General features: G+C 34.5%; 1 protein-coding gene across 1 annotated transcript in view; it reads right to left on the reverse strand.

Annotated features, from left to right (window-relative positions):
- The window catches only part of LOC148941744 (uncharacterized), a 40,317-nt gene extending 21,693 nt beyond the window's left edge, over positions 1-18,624 (reverse strand). The window contains exons 1-2 of the mRNA XM_089104067.1: positions 18,532-18,624; positions 2,101-2,316 (exon numbers count right to left, since the gene is read on the reverse strand). Of these exons, the coding sequence (XP_088960193.1) occupies positions 2,101-2,146 (46 nt within the window). The 5' untranslated portion in view covers positions 2,147-2,316; positions 18,532-18,624. The remainder of the gene's footprint in view (positions 1-2,100; positions 2,317-18,531) is intronic.
- Positions 18,625-20,095: the final 1,471 nt, after the last annotated feature.

Consider the following 20,095-nt stretch of genomic DNA (forward strand, 5'->3'; position numbering starts at 1 on the left):
ATAGGCACAGTTTTGTTCTTGTTGACCTTTGTTCTGTTTTATTATGTATTGGTATATCCTGAAATTGTGTTAGTGAATCAGCAATGGTGGAGAGTAAGTTTAAGACCCGACTCTTTTAAGAGTTTTAGACCTGACTCTTTTAAGGGTACTTAAAACTTTTTAAGGGTCTTAAAACCCTTTTAAGGGTTTAAACCCGACTCTTTTACGAGTTTTAGACCCGACTCTTTTAAGGGTAATTAAAACTCTTTTAAGGGTCTTTGATTGAACTCTTTGATTGTTTACTACCTCTACTTTAGTAAACTTTAACCTTCTGATAAGCTAGTCAGACGACTTCTGAGAAGTTTTTTATTGTTTGAAAAAATAGAGTTCTGAGAAAGTCAAACTTTAGCGTAAAGACCGAGGCATTGAGAAGGGGACAGCCCCTTTCATATACGGAATAATTTCTGTTCGTTTTAAGTTTTAATGTCGCTCCTTACTTTCAGTTAAAACAAAAACTTGCTTTTTTATTAAATTTTTGAGTTTTTGAATTAATGCAGGTTTTGATTTTGGCTCACCGTACATAAATAATTAAAAAAAAATTTGCATATTAATTTTACTTTTATATTAATTATTTACTTTTAAATGACTTTCTTGACAGTTGTTTAATTTTATTTACGAACGTTTTTACTAGTAATAAATATACGTAACTTACAAATTAACTTACGTAACGAACTTCTATATTCATACATTTTTAATAAGTATATTAGGGGGTTCACCCTCTATTCAACAACTTGCTCCTTACGTTAAAGTTCGAATTGTGTTCCAATTCTTTAAAAATGACCCCTTAATCACAAAGGCCGTTAAAGTTAGAATAAATTGCTCTTATGAAAGTACTAAAAAATCGTTGGCTTAAAGAGCGAGGTTTTGACTAGGGGGCGAACCCAATCATATACGTAATATTTTTGTTCGTCTTAAGTTTTGATGTTGCTCCTAACTTCCAGTTAGAAAACTTGTTTTTTTTTATTTAATTTCTGATCTTTTTTTTTAGATAATGCTGGGAAATCCGGCACCCCCTTCATCCCCCCCCCTGCCAGAAAAAATCCCCCCTGAAAACGTCTGTATACTTCCGAATAACCAATACTATATGTTAACATTGGATAAAATTCATAATTTTCAGCCTTCCCCCCATGGACTTTGAGGGATTAAGTCATCCTAAAAGACATAGTTATCATATTCTCGACCATGCTGAACAAAATGGCTATCTCCAAATTTTGATCGGGTGACTTTGGGTAAAAAATGAGCGTGGGAGGGTGCCTAGTTGCCCTCCATTTTTTTGGTCACTTAAAAAGGGCATTAGAACTTTTCATTTCCGTTCCAATGAGCCCTCCCCCGACATTCTAGGACCACTGGGTAGATACGATATCCCTTAGGAAAAAAAAATAAAATAAACACGCATCCGTGATCTTTCTTCTGGCAAAAAATACAAAATTCGACATTTTTGCAGATAAGGGCTTGATACCTCTCCAGTAGGGTTCTCTGATACGCTGAATCTGATGGTTTGATTTTCGTTAAGGTTCTATAGCTTTTAGGGGGTCTTTCCCCCTTTTTTCGAAAGTCAGCCAAATTTTCTCAGGCGCATAACTTTTGATGGGTAGGACTAAATGAAACTTATATATTTGAAATCAGCATTAAAATCTGACTCTACTGATGTATCTATTGGTATCAAAATCCCGCTCTTTAGAGTTTTGGTTACTATTGAGCCGGGTTGCTCCTTACTTACAGTTTGTTACCACAAACTGTTTGATAACATTGGGAAAATTCTTGAAAAACCTGATTCATGGCTAAATTCAATTTCCATCAATCTTTAAAAATCATTTGAGCTTGTTAATAACGGAAATTTATGGGCAGCCCTATGATCATTCTCAATGACATTGCAAATGATGTCTCGGAATTAGACATGAGAGTAAATATTTTTCAATTGTGAAGGCTAGACAAATTGTGTCAAATACAGTTAGTTTTTCTTTAATTTTTTTTTTTTACTAAGGGTCACAAGAAAGAAGAAAAAGAATGGCAAACGTTTTCCTTCTATTTTGTTATCAGAACAGTAATTAGATAACTTACCATTCTTAATATCAGAAGCTTCTGATAGAGTGAAATTTTCAGCCATTTTTTGAATTAGAGATGAGTCAATATGAGATACTTCCAATACACAAAAAGTCTCTTAAAAGATGTAGACTACCGCTAACGACACATGGAATGGGTCTTCCTTTTTACACAGGATATCAAAAGCAAACGATCCTTAGAAATTAGGCAGTCTATAAAAACTGATGTTGAAAACTGTAAAGCAAAAATTATATTAATAAAGAAAAGGGATAAGGTCCAAAAGGTTCCACAGTCACAACCATAAGAAATAATATTCGTTTTTGATCTTTCTTTCATTGAGGAGAGGTGGAAATAAAGGGTTAAAAAAGGTATTTATTTAAAAGGTATTTCTTTTTTAAGGTTTTTGAATTGTTGTAATCCCTTGTCAAAATAGAGAATCAACATTTGTGATAATTGCAAATTTTCGTCTCTTGAGCCTTCCTACTGACATTATATAACTGATTCCGTTCAAACCTGTAAGATAATTAAATAAAAAAAACAAGTTTTTTAAACTGAAAGTAAGGAGCGACATTAAAACTTAAAACGAACAGAAATTATTCCGTATATGAAAGGGGCTGTCCCCTCCTCAACGCCTCGCTCTTTACGCTAAAGTTTTTTATTGTTTTAAAAAATAAAGTTGTGAGACAGAGTCAAACTTTAGCGTAAAGAGCGAGGCGTTGAGGAGGGGACAGCCCCTTTCATATACGGAATAATTTCTGTTCGTTTTAAGTTTTAATGTCGCTCCTTACTTTCAGTTTAAAAAAATTGTTTTTTTATTTAATTTCTGATCGTTTTTTAGTTAATGCAGCTTTTATTTGCATAAAAATTTTACTTTTCTTTTGCTAAATGGATGTCTTTACAAATTAACTTACGTAACTAACTTCTATATTCGTATATTTTTCTTCTGGCAAAAAATACAAAGTTGCAGATTTTTGCAGATATGAGCTTGAAACCTATGTAATAGGGTTTTCTGATACGCTGAATCTGACGGTGTGATTTTCATTAAAATTCTTTCACTTGTAGGGGATGTTTCCCCCTCTTTAAAAAATCGAGTAAATTTTCTCAGGCTCGTAGCCTTTGATGAGTAATACTAAACTTAATAAAATTTATATATTTAGGATCAGCATTATAAACACATTCTTTTGATACATTTATTGACATCAAAATTTCGTTTTTAAAAGTTTCGATTACTATTGAGCCGTATCGCTTGTTTTTTTATTGTTTTTTTTTATTACGTATATTTTATTACTTATATGAAGGGGTTATCCCCGTATTCAATACCACTCACTTTACTTTAAAATTTAAAAAAAATTTTGATTCACAAACCCCTGAATCACAATTGTCGTTTAATTAGAATAGATAGCTCTTTTGAAAGCACTAAAAAAAACTGTAGCGTAAAGAGCGAGGTATTGACTTGGGGGAGAACCCCCTCACATACGTTATAATTTCTGTTCGTTTTAAGTTCTATTATTCCTTCTTACATTTCAGTTGAAAAAACTTGTTTTTTTTTATTTAACTTCTGATCGTTTCTTAAATAATGCTTGAAAATCCGGCGCCCCCTTCATAGAAATGTCCCTTACCCCAAAGAAACATCCTCCACGGAAATATTCTCCAGAGTAATCCCCTCCTCTAGCCCCCCCCTCCAGAAAAAATCCTTCCTGAAAATGGTTGTATACTTCCCAATAACCAATAAATAATGCTGGCAAGTCCGGCGCCCCCTTCATGGCAATTTCCCTTCCCCCATGAAAACTTCCTTCATGGAAAGATCCTTCCATATAGCCCCCGACCCTCTCCGTCCCCCACCAACCAGAAAAAATCTCCTCTGAAAAAGTCTGTATACATCCCAATAACCAATACTATATGTTAACATTGAGTAAAGTTCATAACTTTCAGCCCTCCCCCTGGGGACTTTGGGGGATCAAGTCATCCTAAAAGACATTTTTATCATATTTTCGACCATGCTGAACAAAATGGCTATCTCAAAATTTTGATCGGGTGACTTTGGGAAAAAAATGAGCGTGGGAGGGGGCCTAGTTGCCCTCCATTTTTTTTGGTCAATTGAAAAGGGCACTATAACTTTTAATTTCCGTTCCAGTGAGCCTTCCCACGATATTCTAGAACCACTGGGTCAATACGATCACCCCTGGGAAAAAAAAAACAAAAACAAACAAACAAATAAACAAATAAATACACGCGCATCCGTGATCTTTCTTCTGGCAAAAAATGCAAAAATCCACATTTTTGTAGATGGGAGCTTGAAACCTCTTCAGGAGAGCTCATTGATGCTATGACTATGATGTTATGGCGTTCATTAAGGTTCTAGAATTTTGAGTGTGTGTTTCTACCTTTTTTCGAAAAAAATCCGCATTTTTTCATGCACTTAGATTTGTCTGGGTAGCACTAATCTTGATGAAAACTTTCTATTTAAAATTAGAATTGAAATCTGATTCTTTTGATGTATCCATTGGTATCAAAAACCCGTTTTCTATAGTTTCGGTTACCATTGAGCCGGGTCGCTCCTTACTTACAGTTCGTTACCACGAACTGTTTGATCACCTAGCGAGTTGATTTTATCTTACGAAAAAACTAATCTTAAAATTTTCATGTGTTTTTCTAGTTTGAATTAAAACAGTGTTTTCTAGTTTGAATAAAATTATTGCTCAGGCACCGTAAATACTTTTGCAGTTTACATAATAACTTTATTGATTCTGACCTGAACTTAAAAAATTTTCAACTTTTTTTCATGTTTAAAAAGGCATTGCTTATACTTATAAGAAAAGAAATTCGGTAATGATATTTTTCTAACAACGATTTCTACTAAACTTCAAACTTTTCGTTTTATTTTTTTAAGGTTTTTGAATTGTTGTAATCCCTTGTTAAAATATATACAAATTTTTTTGCACTTACCAGTTTCTTGCTCTTTACACAATTAAATGTATTTTCATATTGATGTCTATTCAAAGATATTTGATTATTACCACAAGTTCGATTTCTAACAACAAGTTCTACTAAGCTTCAAACTTTTTGTTTTCTTTTTTAAAGCTTTTGAATTGTTGTAATCCCTTGTCAAAATACATACAAATATTTTTGCAATTACCAGTTTTTTGCTGTTAAGCAATTTAATATAGACTTCTCCATACATGAAAATCTTCAATTTTTCCACATAAGTGTGACAACGTCATTGCAATAACGATGTATATCGAATATTCAAATCTTCAAGTGAAGGCTATGATGACTTTTTTTTTACAGCCCAGGTGTTTTTCACAATGAGTATACTCCAAAAGGACAGACCATAACAAAGGAGTATTACATTGATGTTCTTCACCGTTTACAAGGCTTTGTGCAAAGAAAATTGTCAACCTCCCCTATTCACCAGACCTAGAGTCATGTGATTTTTTTTGTACCTCAAAATATAAAAATGGTGCTAAAAGGTAAACATTTGCAAGATGTAGATGAAATAAAACAATACGATGGAGCAGCTAAGAGGAGTTTCTAAAAATGACTTTCTGAACTGTTTTCAAAAATAGCAGGAACATTGGAGAACATGTATAGACTCAGAAGGAGCATATTTTGAAGGATATTGAATATAAATAGCTTTATCTAATAAATATGTATATTTTTTAACAGTCTTGTTACTTTTTGATTAGACCTTGTATTTGAAATCAGCATAATAAACCAATCCTTTTGATGTATGTATCTGTATAAGTTCTGTTTTTTAGAGTTTTGGTCAGTATTGAGCTGGGTTGCTTCTTACTTACAGTTTGTTACCACAAACTGTTTGATCCTGATGCTTGAGGACCACATTAGTAACATTGCTTTATCACGAGGTTTTAACTGACCATTAAATCTTCTTTTGAATGATTTTGCAGGGAAACTTTTATCTAAAACATACTCCAGGAAGACTTCCCAGAATAAAAAAAAAAACTTATAGCAAGCCTGTCCTTCAAGTAATTGTGTTCTTTGTGTGCCAACATTAAGAAAATTCAACAAGACTGTGTGCTTTCATGTCTAGCTTGTTGGTTCGACAAATGGTAGCAAAATACAAGGAAGCTCTACAGAACAATATGCATTTACGTGATTGTAGGAATAGCTATTACAGCTACTTTGTATAGTATTAACCTTACTCTGGACCTTTTGACTTGGTTCCAACAGCTATTCCAAAGCATTCTATAGAGTAAGCACTTGAATTTAGCATCTGGTTTGGTGCAAGAATTAAACAATGGGATGATCAATCTTGGCAGTAATCTAAGGAAAGAGTAACTTCCAGCTTTCCTTTACAGGAGGTTTTGAGCCAATCAAAGTCCCAAGTGCCAAGAAAGATAGTTGGGGAGGGGGCTAATTTCCCTCCATCACTTTTTACTCTTAAAGGGGAGCTAGAACTTCCAATTTTCAAACAAGTGTGCCTCCCCTCAAGTTTATACAATCCCTTCTACAAATAGGCCTACCGTAAATACCCCCAGTGCATAACTTACAACCCTTGCTCCCAGACTCTGGGGGTTTGTTTCAACCCCAAAAGCCTTACCATATGATGTTTGGAATATTTTGAATAAAATGGCTGTCTTAAAATTTCTATTGGATGCATTTTGGGAAAATACAATGTGTGTGTGGGGTGGGGGGGGGGGTAAAGAGTGTAAATACATTTTAAGACCACACTGGCTATACATGACCTATGAAACAAAGAAGAAAATATAAATAGTGGAAAAAAAAATTAAAAAGCAGAGAAAAACGAGGGTAGTGTCAGCAAGTGGAACAACATGAAAGGAAATAAGCAAATATTTTTTTGACAAGTACCTCCACCAAGTCATCCTCAGCGCCAAAAAAGAAGTAAAAACTGGCCTTTTGAACCTAAAAATGAAAACCAAGACCTTAGAAATTGACACAACAATGACGCTTGTTGGTATTTGCAACAAATTTTCTTTGTATTTTAGGTTTCGAGACAAATTTTTTCTTCAAATTATGGGTTTACTGATGGGAACCGTTTTTTCTCCATATTTGGCAAATTTTGACATGGACTTCATAGAGAATTCTGCTTTGAATAGTTTCCCCTTGAAACATTCTTTCTGGTTCCACTTTGTTGACAATATTTTATCTGTTTGTGAACATGGACGTGACACTAGATTTACACTAGAACTTCAATATTTTTCAAAAGTTTCAATATTTAGGAAGCCTACACACAGCAATCATTATCTGCATTTCTTGTCAAACCACCCTTCTTCTTTAAGAAGAGGGGTAGTAATTTCTTTAGTAAACAGAATTCTAAAAATTTCTTCACAAAATCATATAGAATATGAATTAAATTATGTTAAAGATATTTTAAAATCAGGAGTTTCAAGGATTCTGGAAATGAGTTGCAAAGTCTGCAATATTTATTGGCTTGTTTTTGCCAAATAAACTCCTCTTTTCTCAGGATCAAAGAGTTGCTTTTGATTCTATAATCAAGAATGTTATCTGCCCGTGATGGAAATAAGGATGGAATGGGCATTTTTGTCTTTGAAGGAACTCTTCTTCTGAGTATGTCTCTGAAGGTCTGGGCCTTCAAATTGGGATTAATTGGAATATTCAAGGTGCTACTAGCTAGCTGGTCCACTGCCTCATTATATTTGATGCCTTGGTGGCTGGCGATATGCTGGAACTAGACTTCAATAAGGCTATTTTGGAGACTGATTAATGGATATCTGATTGTCCTCAGGTCTGTATCCATAGCACTCCAATGGATATTATCAATGAACTGAAGGGCACCTTTGGAGTCTGAGAGCAAAACTACTCTTTTGGAAGCTGGTGGATTAATATTGATGACCTTTAAAGCCTCTTTTATTGCCAATAGCTCAGCAGTGAGGATGAAAGTATTGTCAGGAAGTCTGGTTTTTAAATTCAGTGAATAACTTGGGATAATAGATGCAGAGCTGCATTTGCTGCCTTTAACCAAGCCATCAGTGTAAATTTGGAGAGAACCTGGATACAAAGTGGACATTTTCTCATGAAAAAGTGTCCAAATTTGGATTGGCTGGTAATTTGTCTTTTGCATGGGTATCAACTCTAGTGAAACACTTGGAGGTGACATTTGCCATCCTGGGGGGACAAGAAAATGACTGGAAGAGGGTGAGTCACGTTTCCAAGATGGGACAAGCTCGTTAAATGTTTTCCATGACCTTGTAGATGTCATTGGCAAAATTGAGCAGAAAATTATCATGCTTGTGACCTCTAGCTTGTATCTTGCTGTAATATTTGATGATTGGCGTATTCTATCTTTCTAAAATAGAGGGCACGCTGGTTAAGTGTTTCACTTTATTAGAGGAGGGTCACTGAGCATGAAGCCCTAGGGCAATTTTGCTAGCAATATTTTGGATTGTTTCTAACTTGGCAAGACTTGTCTTACTACATTCTACATATGATTGAATGGCATACTCAATCATTGAACGAATAAACCTCTTGTAAAAATCAAAGAGTATTTCTTTGGAATTAGTCCACTTTGACCGCACCAGGTGCTTAAGGATGAGTAATCTTTGCATAAATGAATTTTTTACACATTGGATTTGATTTTGCCAAGTCAGTCTTGGATCCAGGTACTCCTAGAAATTTAGGTGCTGCAGCATATTCTATTTCCATATTATTGACGAATAATTTTGGTGGTATGGCGGACTTTTTTATGTGGAATATGATAGCATTTGTCTTAGACTTGGGGATAGGTAGGGAAAATGCAGCAAAAAGGCTTTTAACTCGTCTAATGCTACGTTAATATTATTGGCAATAATATTTATATCTCTATCTGCTGACCAAAGAACTAAGTCATCTGCGAATTCAAGCCTGGATATTGAATCACTGCTGAACTGAGGCTCACTTAAAACTCATAAGAAAAGTTGGGGGCTAAGTATGGACCCCTGTGGGAGTCCAACATGCATTGCTGAAATACTGAATAGCTCATTCTGCACCTGGAAAAAGAAGGGGGCTAAGTATGGACCCCTGTGGGAGTCCAACATGCATTGCTGAAATACTGGATAGCTCATTTTGCACCCGGACCTTGTAGCTTCTATCAGATAGATAATTGAAAAGGAACTTAATGACTCCATCTGGGAAATCCATCCCTTTTAGAATTTGACAAATGAGATACTTGGAAACATGGTCAAAAGCTGATTCAAAGTCAACTGAGACTATTATTACCACTATTTATTGCATTTCTTACAGCTTCTTCAAGCTGGATTACATTTTCTACAGTATTACGCCTCTTATGAAAGCCAGCCTGGGAATTAGGTGAAATTCTATTAATTTCCACAACCCATTCTAACCTCCTATGTAGCATCTTTTCAAAAAGTTTTCCAAGGACTGGCATTAGTGAGATAGGCCTGTAGTAATTGATTAAATCTGGAAGTTTACACTATTTTCTAATTGGGATTATAATGGCCTGTTTCCATATCCTTGGGAATATTTTTGTAATCCATGTGTACTTATATACATGAAGTAAGGCATCATAAAAACTTTTCCTGCATTTATGATCCATTGGATGCTTATTTTATCTTCTCCTGATGCTGAAAAGGAATTTGACAACCTTATAGCCTCCTTTAGCTCAGATTTGGCAAACATACATGCAAGTTCCTTCTTGAAACTTGTTTTCTCATGCAACTTGCACACTCTAGGCCTTCCTCTATGCACTATGGGGACCTCTTTGTTGAAATGAATAGCAAATACTTCAGTAATGCCTTTGTTGGTTTTTAAAGTGGTTCCTGTTGTTGTAAGACAGGGAATCTTTGAATTGCAAGTTTTATTATTGCCAGCCATTTGATTTATAAACAAATGAATTTTACTTGAAGGAACATTATGGTCAATTTTGGATGAAAATTCATTCCAAGCCAAGCACTTGGCCTTCAAAACTGTTTTCTTCACTAAAGCTTCAGCCTTCCTAAGAGCAATGAGAGTTTCTTAGCTTGGATGCCTCTGGGAAAGTTTTTTGCTTTCTTTTTACTTAGAACTGCACTTCTGCAGTCCTGACTCCACCAGATTTTGTTAGACTTCTTTAATGAAGAAACAGGCATTTGGTCAGAGAATTTCTTGATTGAGTTTGCTGCTGCTGTAATGAGTGTCACTTAGTTTTTTAGCTTTAATTTAAATATCTTCCTCTAGGCTGATAGTAGAGCAATCTGTGCTATCTAATGTTTTTGAAGAGTGTCCAGTTTGCCGTCTTTAGATTGAATCTCATTATTGGTGGAACAGGAGAGTATTTTCCTGCATGAGTTTTGATAAGGGTTGTAGTTTGGCTGGTCTGAAGATCTGGGACAAGAGAAATTTGAATTTCAGACTCAAGCCATGTGGGACCAATCTGCATATGAATCATTGATGAGGTACTATTCCTGGCATTGTAGTAGGTGGGGAAGCCATGCAGAGTTAGCACTATGAAATTGTTAGAGGTGAGGATAAATTCTTCTATATTCTCACCTGCAATGCTGGAGTGTACACAATTTTACCCCATATAGGGCTATGAACATTAAAGTCACCTAAAATGACAGCGTTTTTATCTCTTGTTTCTTCTTCAAGTCCAGTTTTAATATCATTGCTGTCATTAGGATTATAAAAGGACGAGACTTTTAAGGGATGTCTATCTTGGAGATTTAAATTCACTCTGACCACATCAATCTCATTCAGGTACTCTCTTGGGGCTATTGCTGAATGTGGTACATCCTTTTTTAGGAGGATTGCCACTCCCTCTCCTTTCCTTCCAGTTGATCTATCCTTTCTATAAAGATGGAATCCACATATAACTACTTGCCTGAGACAGTGTAACTTTGTTTCCTGGAGGCAAACAAGATGAAAATTAAGGCTAATTATGTATTCAATTAGTTCATTTAGTTTTAAACTATTTAGAGACATGATGTTCCATTGCAAAATCTTGAAACTATTCATGGCTGGTAAATATTCCCTCCATGTTTTCTTCTGCTGAAGACATAAATTCTGAGTTATCATCCCTTGTCACTGAAGGAACATTGTCACTAAGGGAGCATTGTCTCTTTGCAGTATATTTGTCTTTTTGGATGTCTCTTCCTTAAGACCAGAGGAATGATGACTTGAGAAGGCCTTGGTTCTTTGTTCTGTCTGGACTTGTTTACTACTTTTTGAAAACCAGGAGGAAAGGCCACTTCATTCCTAAATTTTTCAAATTTGGTATTTGCTTGTCTCCAAATTTCATGGCCTAAAAGTGTGGTAATTGCTTTCCTTGTTAGAATAGCTTTGACTTGCTGTTGAGATGAGGTGATTTAGAGTCAAAAATGTGCCCAGCTTTTGGAATTTGGAACTATTCATCTGATCAGTAGCTTCAAGTGTTGAAGCTGTGTTTTGATTTTGCCAGGTCTTACCTTTGGATAACTGGGTTATTCCTGGAACGTATGCACTATTGTTTTTACTCATGAAGGCGTTTGCATAAGAAGTGCTTGCATAATGATAAGCTTGGATGTTGGGGGTTTTCTGCACCTCTTTAATTTGGGTGGGGACAGCACTTGGCTTTGGAGTCTTAGGTATTTTTGCTGCAAGGGATAAAGAAAGGAATGTTTTGCTCAGTTGAGATTCTCAGAATCTCTGCTTATTGATGATGGGTAGGGCAGATCTTTTTGAAATGCACTATGTCCTATGGTCTTACAGTTTTTGCAATATAGCTCAGGACAGGATGTTGAGTTATGGTTGTCTCTTCCAAATTTGGAGCAGGAGGGATTTATTTGCTGACAATTGTTTTTAGCGTGGCCATGTACATGACATTTGATGCAGTATAAAGGCTTGGCCTTGTTGGGCTTGAAAGGGATTTTTTTTTCAATATAGATGTACATGATGCTTGAGGTCAGTTGTCATTGCAACCAAGATTGACTTACTTGGCGTCAAGCTTTCTCCATTTCTTTTGTTAAGCTTATTCCTATTAGTGATGGTAAGAGTTCTTCCTTATGAGTCCAATAACTAATATTTGATTTCTTGTGCTTCTAAAGAAAGATCAATTCCACAAAATATGTATTGAAATTTCTTTTCTCCAATGAGTTTTGCGGCTTCAATTCCTGAGTTAGAAAGCTGAATTAAACTAGAGTTTTGAATAACTTTATCACTTCCTACAGCATCTTGGAGATAAAGTTCTGCTGTGCCTGATTTTTGGACACTAAGCTCAAAGTTAACTCTGGCTACTTAAAAATTGCTTTTCTGATTAATACATGATCATCTGTTACAAAAGGTGTTCTGTTTTTCTTTTTATTTGATACAATATGATAATTTGGGAGAGGTGGGGATGGTGGAAGCTCTGAAATTTTTTGTTTTCTTGCTGGTGAATCAGTTTGTTGAATACTAGCATTTCCTGGGGTTGATTTTATGGGTCGTTTTCATTGGTTTGCTTTTGCTTCTTTTGGGGCTTGCTGGTGCTTTTGGAGGTGATTGCAGCATCTTTGAAGCTTACTCAGCAAGGGAAGCATTGATCTCTGCTCACCTGACCCCGGCAGTTTAAGGGATTTTACTTAAAGCAGGTACACCAGACCCTAACACTTTAGGGTCTATTAATAAGTAAAATAACACACTAGGCTTGGAAAAATGTCTTTGACTCACAATTTGAGGGAATAATCAATAATTTAAACTTAACAATAACACACAGATTTGTTGATCATCAACGTTCTTCTATGGCCCTCCATATTTTCAAAAGTCCATAGCATTTAGTTCTTTATGAGGAAGCAATTTTAATATCTAGTTTAAATGGTCTATCACAATCTTTTAGAGGCATTTGAGATTAAAAAATATATAAATAGGAATTTTGCTACAAATAGAGACACTGGAGATCTTTGCATAAATCCATTTTTATAATTACTTAATTTTAAATGATTCAAATAAGATTTTTTGTCATTTTAAAGTGAAACCACCTGTCCACATTTTCAATGAAAATTGCGTCTGTAGGGAAGCTAAGTCAATTGCTAAGCAGAGAATTTTCACACAATCCAATTGGTGAATGTGTTTTTCATTTATTTTGGTTTATTTCTATTTAGTGTTTATTTGTCTCTTGTGAAGTCTACTTCAGAAGGCTGAAATTTTTTGGAAGGAAAAGCCTAGTTTGTTTGTTTTTTTTTTGCACTGAGGGCAACTTGGCAGAGGTCCTTGGCAAAATATTAGCTTACTCTCAGTTCATGTTGTTCCTCTGACTGACACTACACTCATTTTGCTCACCTTTTTTATTTTTTTGTAAATGATCTACCACAATCTTTTAGAGGCAATTGAGATTAAAAAATATATAAATAGGAATTTTGCTATAAATAGACACTGGAGATATTTGCATAAAACGAATTTATAATTACTTAATTTTAAATGATTCAAATAGAATTTTTCCTCATTTTAAAGTAAAACCACCTGTCCACATTTTCAATGAAAATTGAGTCTATGGGGAAGCTAATTCAATTGCTAAGCAGAGAATTTTTGCACAATCCTATTGGTGAACATGTCTTTCATTTATTCTGGTTTATTTTTATTTAGTGTTTATTTGGTTCTTTTGAAGTCTACTTCAGAAGGCTGAAGTTTTTTGGAAGAAGGCTAGTTTGTTTGTTTTTTGCACTGAGGACGACTCAGCAGAGGTCCTTGTAAAAGTGTTAGCTTACTTTCTGTTCATGTTGTTTCTCTGGCAGACACTAATCTCATTTTGCTCAGCTTTTTGATGTTTTTTTTTCATTTATTATATCTTCTCTTCTTTGTTTCATAGGTAATAAAGAGCATGGGAGGGGGGAGGACATCTACCCTCCAATGACTTTTGACTATTAAAAAGGGCACTAGCTCTCTAAATAATGAGCCCTTTTTGAAGTTTCTGTGACAACTCTTTCTATAAAAAGTATTCTAGTCTAAAAGCAAAAAAAAAAATTAATACATTGTGCCAATATTGCTCTTTACTTAGCCAGCGCTATTGTGCTGCCTATGATTAATTCAAAATACCTTTTCAAGAAAAGTAAGTTTTTCCAAGAAAAGTAAAAAGTTTCATTAAACCAAATTGTGACATAAATAAAGTCAAATAATCTTCCAAGTGTAAAACTACATTAAGTCAGAATCAATAAACAAGTGAAACCAAAAACAAACAGACATTAATATAAATAACCAAGTCAAACTCAAAACAACCAGAAATTAACAAGGCTAGGACTGACACCTTTCCAAAAGCCTTTTGAAGACCAAAACATGATTTGCACTTTACAGAAAAAGAAAATAAATTTTAAATATTTTAACTTAATAAATGGAAAATTATTAAGACCTTAGGGAATGAATATCAGTATATGTATATTGAATTGTCAATCCACATTCTTCATGCCTTCTAAAGACCAGAAAATAATTTGCACTTTACTGGAAATAAAACATTTCAAATGTTTTAACTTAAATAAATCAATAATTATTAAGAATTTGAGAAAAAAAATATCATTATTTGTATATTAATCTGTCAATCTATGTCTATTTGATTCTTTTAGCTATCTCAAAATTTGGATTGGATATATTTTGAAAAAAATGGGTTTGGAAAGAGGGTTGCTTGTCCTTTAACCACTTGTAACTCTTAGAAAGGGCAATAGAATTTTTTCCAGTCAAATTAGCTCATTTAAAATTTTTTATGATATTGCTATCTATGGTAGCACTACCTAAGATATTGCTCATATGTCCTTTTGAAAACATGCATGCATATAGTTTATCTGGTAAGAATGGAGCAGTCCATATTTTTGACCTACAAATTAAGTAAACAAACCGCTTGATGTCATTTGTTATGCTCTTTCTGAATATTGTTTTTCTTTCAAATTCAACTTTAAGCCATTTTTGGACCCTTGAAAATGACAATTTCTTTCTATGGTTTTTGGGTACAAGGAACAGTTAAAACATCGGTTTTAAACTTAATACTTCATTATTAAATCAATTTTGTTGAATTTATATAGTGTAGTTGTGGTTGAGTCTCATTATTTCTTGCTGCAAATTCCTTGTAGATTAAATTTTAACTTCCCCTTTACCCAGTCAAATACTCTGGCACCATTAGAAAATTAAAAAGACAAAGCTGTAATTCTATACCTATTTTATAGTTGAGAAATTTTGAAAGTTAGGAAAAAGTGGCATAGTCCTTCAATGAAGATGCTTCTGATAAGAAAATACTATAAAAACAAGGGTAGTGGATTTCCATTGAACCCTTTTTTTCAAATATGGTCTTCTCTTCAGTTACAATTGGGTGCTAGGCATATTACCCCTGAAAAATACTCCCCCGCATACAAAATTCAGCAGCCACAAAGAAAGTAGGTCTATGGCAAATAAAAATAATGAAGAAAAGAAAGAATATTTGAATATTCTACCTGTATTCGAAAATTTTATATGGTATAGATTATACTATGGCATTTATTTTTACATTTCAATTTATTTTAGATCTTTTTTTTTTGTTTTTGGGGTTGAGTTATCATTGAAGGATAAGAAAAAGGTAAAAGAAAATAGAAAATTTGAAGCAATTATAGAACAGTTGCCCTAAGATGGAATTGTACAAAGGTAACATAATGGGACTAAGAAATAAAAGTATATTACTTCCCAGGGACTTGGTATGGTACCAACCAGAGGCATCACTAGCCAATATATTCAGGAAGAGGCAACAGTCATAGAATGTAGCCAACCAGTTGGCTATTAGATCTTGCTTTTAATACATTTCATCTTGAATTTTCCTACTAGTCAGGTATAAATAAAATTTTATATAAGCCTACTCTTTGTGGTAAAATTCTAGTTTAGCAACTTTTTGCTATCTTGGAAAGGGTTTAGGTTTGGAAAAATAAAACTTTCAGGGATGGGTCTACAGACCCAAAGTATGTCTTGAGAGGGCACTTTGAAGAACCTACCTCCACTCCTTCTCCCTCTAGAGGGCAGTAACCTTTGATGACCTTTAAGACTCTTAGTGTTATGAACGTGAAACCTTGCAAAACAGAGCTTCTGCTTCAATGATGATAAAAAAAAACTGTGATCAGCTTCACAACTTTACTCAATCCCATTATATAAGGTTTCAAGGATCTGCAAATACATTTCCCAAATTTAGAAAATACCCATTGACATGGCTTAAAATTCTCCTTAAATATAAGGAATTGCATTTTTCAGAAATGAAACCAGGGAAAAGAAAACTGGGTAAAATTCTAGTTTAGCTACTTTTTCTATCTTGAAAAGGGGTTAGGTTAGGAAAATCAAACTTTCAGTAATGAGTCCAGAGCTAAAAACATACTCCAGGAAGGTGTTACCAAGCTTCTATATTAACCATCTTCTGATTTCTAAGTCTTAGAAATTTGTCTACTTGACAGGTCTATAATAATAATAATATATTGAAACCCCATTGTATACAGTAAATGTACAATGACAGAGCATACAAAAATGCAAAAAAAAGGAAACAAAAAGAAAACATACTAAAAAAATAACAACAAAAGCACCAACTTCTTAAATAGTATACAAAATAGTACAAAAAGAGGAAAGGGAAAGATGAAATACTCAAAAATTACACCAGAAACAACAACTTCTTTGAAAATAGCAACAAGGACAACAACTTCTAAAAAAAAAAAGGAAACAAGAGGGAAAATTAAGCAAGCAAACTTGCCCACTTGTGCTTTAGAATTGCTGGTTTTATTTTTTGCTGGTTAATAAGTATCTCAACAGCTAGATTTGGGTCTGCAAGGTTGTAGCACCAAATCAGAGAACTATTTTTTGTCCAAGGTAGCAGTTTTAGTAGGTACTTGGCAAAACAGAAAAAAAGAGCAGATTTTAGACTTTTCATGGTTTGCCAATAATTTCCAAAAAACGGTTATACATAATATATGTGGCAGAGCAGTAGAGTTGTAAATACTTGCCAGTACTGGATGGTTAAATCTCAGAGTGGATTTAACAATCAAAGTAAAGGAGCTGGAAATTTGCCATTCAAGATTTTGAGATCAGGAGGGAGCAGGTATGCTGTAATGTGGTGCCTATTGGCAGCCCCAGATATACTATTTTATCAACAGGTTTTACTGAGCAATCACCTAGTGTGACATTAGTAGGAGGGTCATTCTTCTAATTGTAAAGCAAGACTTCCAACTTTTGAGAGTTAAATCTCAGACCAACTTTCTTGTAATTGGACTGCAGACATGAGAATATTTCCGAAAGGCAGTTAAGTGTCTGGCTGAGATTTAGCGTGTCATCAGCATAGCATACTAGGGAGATGTCAATGGAACTGAGAATGCATGATGAAGGACAGCTGTCTTGAGGCTAAATAATGTAGTTATAGGCCTACCTACTACTTGCTCCCTTTTAAGCTCCCCTGAAGACTAGGTTGGGTAGATAAATGTTGCTGTTCTGCCCCTAGATAGGGTTCTTTTCTAAATGGTCTGGGTCTTTTCTATATTTAGGAAAGGTATTTGCAGATCTTAATAACCTCATAAATTGGGATTGAGCATATCTAAATATAACCTTCATTTGCATCACAAATGAATGTTACCCTCAACCCCTCAATGTCCAAATATATAGCCTGATTTGGATATATTTAGGGGTAGGGTAAAGTTCATTAGGTTATATTTAGATTCAGAATGCAATTTTTGGTATAGCCTATATTTACACATTAGGGGGTGGGGGTATATACTCTGTTAATATAGTGGTTCTAAAGGACTAGGCACATGTAGCTTATTTCAGTAACCAATTTCAGCAAGGGTGTATTCCATGTCAAGTGATTATAATTAATGATGCTAAGAGGGCTTAGTGATGTTTTTTGGTGATTAATCATCATTAATTTACAATAATCATTAAATATGATTAAATACATGCCTAAAGCCCTATTAAATTCCTTGTCTAGAATGTAATTAATGATGATTAATCAGTAAAAAATGTCACTAAGCCCCACCTCTTAACATCATTAATTATAATCACTCAATGTGGAATACACCCTTGCTGAAATCAGTTCCTGAAATCAGCTATGTGTGCCTATCTCTTAAGATATTCATGAATGTTTTAGAACCATATTTAAAACAGAACTAGAACAACCAAGACTAGGATCATTATACATATTATACAGAAATACTATTTTAGTTCCAGTTATATATTTGGAATAGGGTATATTCAGCCACCATTTCTTGTTTCAAAACTGGTTCTTGTTTAGTCAAAGTTGATTCAATTTAAAGGTACACCTGTTGAAATAATTGAAATGTAGATAGGAAATGTATAGGCTAATTTAGACTACATGTTTGTACATCAGGGGAGTTTAGGGGTAAAGTGCAGTAAGCCTGCATGCAAAATGTATTAACTATGATTATTCTGCATGTTTTAAAGTAAGAAACTTGGCTTTTTTAGAATATGACTATATACCTCTAAACTAGCCTAATTGAAAAGCTCAGAAAGGGCACAAACTAGACAATTCTTTCAGTAATCTCCAACATCAAAAAGCTGAGTTGGAAAAATATAACAACTACTAACCAGGCCGATTGTGCTAATTAGCTTGAGGTCCCAAATAAGTATCATTAATGTGACAGGATTTTCACATAAAAGTTTGAAAAAACTCAGAATGTGAATTTATTTACAAACTTGTGATCAGGGTTGCCACTCAGCTGGTTTTTTTGTGCCAATTTGGGTTGCAAAATAGTGTCAATTTTGTACAAAAAGTGTCATTTCCGAAAACTTTGGCCCTCGCAACGCTTCGCGTCGCTCTCGCTCATATCCACAAGCTTTTCAAATTGAAAATATTGACCAATCCGCTTGGGATCAACCCCGCGTGGTTTCCCGTATCTTTGAATTCACCAACCTGAAATCTCAGATCTAATGCTATCTATCAACTATAAAAAAAGAAATTTTGATTTTACTTAGTTGGTGCTGATTTCCGGCTTTGCGCAGCACTTCCACTCTTGTCAACTTTCCAGCCCCCCTCCTGAAAACCTGCTAAAACGCAAATGGTGCTTACTGTATAAAATGGGAACTCGTCCCAAAGAGTTCTTTCGTCTCTTTTTTTCTGAGCAGTCTTTGTTCATAGCGCGAAAAAGGAGCGGAAAAAAGAGGAAAAACCTTCAGTTTTTTTTTCTTTTGAGAAAACGGAAAAAAAAGGGACAGCAATACTCGTCTACATTTAGAGTGTTTCATCCTGTTTTTCCATAAAAAGGACTATCTAGATTATTACAGTGCATTAAGGTGCTTGAAACTTTTCTTTTCTCCGAAAATGCTGAAGAGAATGCCACGAACATATATCGTAGCAATTGATGATCCTATGATAAACACAACTATTAGTGGTTCAGACAATAACTCTTTCAAATAATTTATTTGGCAAAAACTAATGGAAAAACAATAAGACAGCTATATCATCTAATCTGTTTATCACAACCTGAATAGAAAAAGTGTCACGAGAACTCTCGCCACTCCCAGTAAATTTTTCTTTGAGATGTTTCCAGGGACTATGGCATAGGAGTAGTCAACTAGCATTTTAAGTATTAATATGAAAGCACCTTTATAATAAAAAACGAGCATTTAGAGTATCAGCGTGAAAGCACATTTACAATCTAAAATTAGTGGGAACAAAATAACTAAAATGAGGAAGGGCCGCCCAAATTCAATTTATGTAATGATTTAACATAAATTTAAGTAAGAAAAAAAAGTGAAATTAGATAGTGATTTTGCTAAAGATCGCATAGGATTTAAGATAATGAAAGTTTTGGTATCAATTTTGTTTTTAGTATGATGGTTATGTATAACATTTGTCCATTGCCAAGAGTTCAAAGTTAAAATATGAAAAATATGAACGGAAATGTTAGAGCGCATTTTTGTGTCGCTGGCCCAGTCACTGAAGAGGTCACTAAATATTCTTGTGGGATACCAGTCAGCTTAGTTGATGTTCTTGCGTTGCTGAGTCGTTGTTTGATGTCGCCAGTGACCTTTTCAGTCACTGGGCTTCAAGAGCTCCAGTCACGGAAATTGATGAAAAGACGCGTAAAGTTAAGCAGTCACTGGCCCAGTGACTGATTAACATAGTAACAGCTATTAGCACAGTGCCGCA

Source organism: Artemia sp. Qi Xiang Cuo, chromosome 18 (assembly GCF_049724085.1).
Source record: "Artemia sp. Qi Xiang Cuo chromosome 18, ASM4972408v1, whole genome shotgun sequence".
Classification (NCBI taxonomy): domain Eukaryota; kingdom Metazoa; phylum Arthropoda; class Branchiopoda; order Anostraca; family Artemiidae; genus Artemia; species Artemia sp. Qi Xiang Cuo.